The sequence below is a fragment of the Homarus americanus genome, unplaced genomic scaffold (genome assembly GCF_018991925.1).
Source record: "Homarus americanus isolate GMGI-L3 unplaced genomic scaffold, GMGI_Hamer_2.0 scaffold24523, whole genome shotgun sequence".
NCBI lineage: Eukaryota > Metazoa > Arthropoda > Malacostraca > Decapoda > Nephropidae > Homarus > Homarus americanus.
The window spans coordinates 920439-923291 of record NW_024744357.1 but is presented as its reverse complement, the minus strand read 5'-3'; the positions used below and the strand labels follow the sequence as shown (position 1 = coordinate 923291).

The 2853-nt window shown below is 40.1% G+C and overlaps 1 protein-coding gene across 1 annotated transcript; it reads right to left on the bottom strand.

The window, feature by feature from the left end:
* Nucleotides 1–672: 672 nt before the first annotated feature.
* Nucleotides 673–1706, bottom strand: LOC121877811 (pro-resilin-like). Its single transcript, XM_042383687.1, has 3 exons — nucleotides 1609–1706; nucleotides 1382–1498; nucleotides 673–1041 (listed from the first exon to the last, which is right to left on the bottom strand). The coding sequence occupies exons 1-3, from the start codon at nucleotides 1618–1620 to the stop codon at nucleotides 766–768; spliced, it is 405 nt and encodes a 134-aa protein (XP_042239621.1). The 5' UTR covers nucleotides 1621–1706; the 3' UTR covers nucleotides 673–765.
* Between the last annotated feature and the right edge of the window lie 1147 nt (nucleotides 1707–2853).

Here is a 2853-nt window from a genome sequence, read left to right as displayed (position 1 = left end):
GACCAGCAGCTGATAACTGATCATCTGCCAACACCTCGTCCTCCAGAAACGAAATATTGAAATGCAACAGCGTCTCCATCTCCTGTTCTGGCCAGGTCTGCCAGCAGTTTTGGTAGTATGTCGACTCAATTCTTCAATGAGAATCCTCTGATATTTCTTTTGCATGAATACATGTAGGGAAAGGCTATCGTGAATTTAAAGTCTTTGATAGTCTATTTATGTGAAACTTCGATTCACAACAAATACAACTTTACCTTGTACCAGTCATGGTCACACTACAAGTTTTCCTCAATCATGTTATCCACAATACATGATGATCCTACAAGGAGATCTTTATTATTCACCTTCATTATTTTCCGTATTTCTCATTGCTAAAAATTCCTTCCCTCTCGCGTCTTTCCTTTCACCTAGATGTTGTATTCTTAAAAGCTAATAAACCTCTTATCAAGACATAAATCACGAGTTTTCACCTTTCTTATTCACGGTGTACAGTACTGGGCAAGTCGAGCTTGAATATATAACCGTTTCTCAGTAATGTTGTTCTTCAAATATCATAATAATGTTTTCTTTAGTTCAGTCGAGACACTTGAGAATGGCCACCATATTTTTTTTTTAAATTAAAATTAATTTCCTCATTTAGTAATTTCAATAAGGATAATGTTGACTAAGATATTTGATAGATTTACCTTTATTTTATGAACATAAGATGCAATTCCTTGTATTAGAATAAATAAATACATATATGCTGCTTAGCCTGTAATTAGTTTAAGCATAGCTGGGGGAGGGCTGGTAGCTGGGGGAGGGCTGGTAGCTGGGGGTGGGCTGGTGGGCTGGGTACTGGGCCTCGCCCTCGTATTCGACTTGAGCCACGTAGCCGGAGTCGCCGTTCACAGTGTAGGTAACCCTCTGCAGACGACCGTCGGGAAGCTGAACGTAATAGTATCCCTCAGTGTCGTAGCCATTACGAGCTTCATTGTGGCCAAAGTCGTTGCCGGAGTAGTCGTCCTTCACTACCCAGTCAAAGTTGTACTGGGCAGGACCCTGAGTGTTAAAGTAATGTCAGTAATTGTCACGACTCATTTATATACCACTGTAGATGAAACACTAAAATAAATAGCAATGTGTGTGTGTGTGTGTTTGTTTATGTGTGTGTGTTTGTTTATGTGTGTGTATGTATGTGTGTATGTGTGTGTGTGTGTGTGTGTGTGTGTGTGTGTTAAAATATAATACACAGCTAATTTTATCATAATAGTAGAAAAACAACTATTACAAGACAATAAAGCTATACAGTATGTGGAAGGAGTTGACTCGTAATATACACACAATATTTAGACAGGATCGCTTTACAGGTTTCACAAGAGAGAAACACCTGTCGGCTTACCGCAGGGGCGGGAGCATTGTAGGCTGGAGCTGGAGCCCTGTTGTAGGGAGGTGGTGAGCTGTAAGAGGGGTGACTGTCACCTGCAGCTACGGCCACCAGAGCAGCCGCGACGAAAACCTGTAAACCACCAAATGGCGAGATTGTTGTTATTTTTGATAAATCGAAACCGACGGATTATTTTATATTAAAACCAATATCATGAGTACGTTATATCACAGAGAACCAACCATAAAGGCCATGTTGCTTGTAGGTCAAGAAGAGTGTAAGTGATGCCGAGAGACGCACGCGCGTTCTTTATATACTGGAGACGCCGGCCAACTTATTACTACGTCACTAGTACTGAAAGCATAATTTCCTTGAGGTACAAATATGTGTCGGAAACTTGGTCGAGAAACAGAGATAAAGTGACCTCCACCTACCTGCCGAAGGTCGCGGTTTTATTCCTTTAACTTACTCACAACACAAATGTTTCTCCGAGTGCAGCACTTACTGTTAACAAGAGAGCTCTCAAAGTAACACAACACCAGTAACACACATCAGTTCTTTTTGCTTAGCATATTCCTTGAGAGAGGAAACAAACATGGCCTATCACATCAACTGGTGAGATTGATATTGTTGGTAGAATTCTCTTGTTTCGACCACGTTGGTGATGAGAATGAAGCTGATCTCATTATTATGGGGACGTATTAATATATATATATATATATATATATATATATATATATATATATATATATATATATATATATATATATATATATATAATAATAATACTAATAATAATAATAATAATGTGTATTAAACCACATAAGGAACACCTTGAAGAGCTTCACTATATAGTGCAACTCGTTCACACCACATCCTATAAATACACTTGTTTTTGCCCCCACCACTAACAGTCCATTACTACCGCCGCTGTGGTCACGCCTCTGTGATTACCTCACGTGAGACCTGTACACATCCATCCATCCATCCATCCATCTTTCTGATCTGTCTGTCTGTCTGTCTGTCTGTCTGTCTGTCTATCTTTGGTCACCCTGGCTGAACTTCCGCCCCATTTGATCTGTAAGACGTGCATGCTGTTCCTGTTTATTCCATTACCGTGGTATTAGTAACAGACAGACAGACACAGATACACAGACAGACACAGATAGATAGACAGACAGACAGGCAGGCAGGCAGATATAGATAGATAGATAGACATAAAACGAAATTATCAGGGGTAAGAGTAACGCGTGTGACACACACACACACACACAGAGAGAGAGAGAGAGAGAGAGAGAGAGAGAGAGAGAGACTCTTACCAATATGACTAACTCTCATGTTTTATACATCAACCCACATGAGTGATCTTTCCATCCCTCACCTACAAACCTCAATGATGTATAGCACAGCCAATCATATCTCTGGATGACAACTAAAGATACAGTGATTGGCTGGGACCACTTAACCAGTCCCTGTTATTGAAGTCA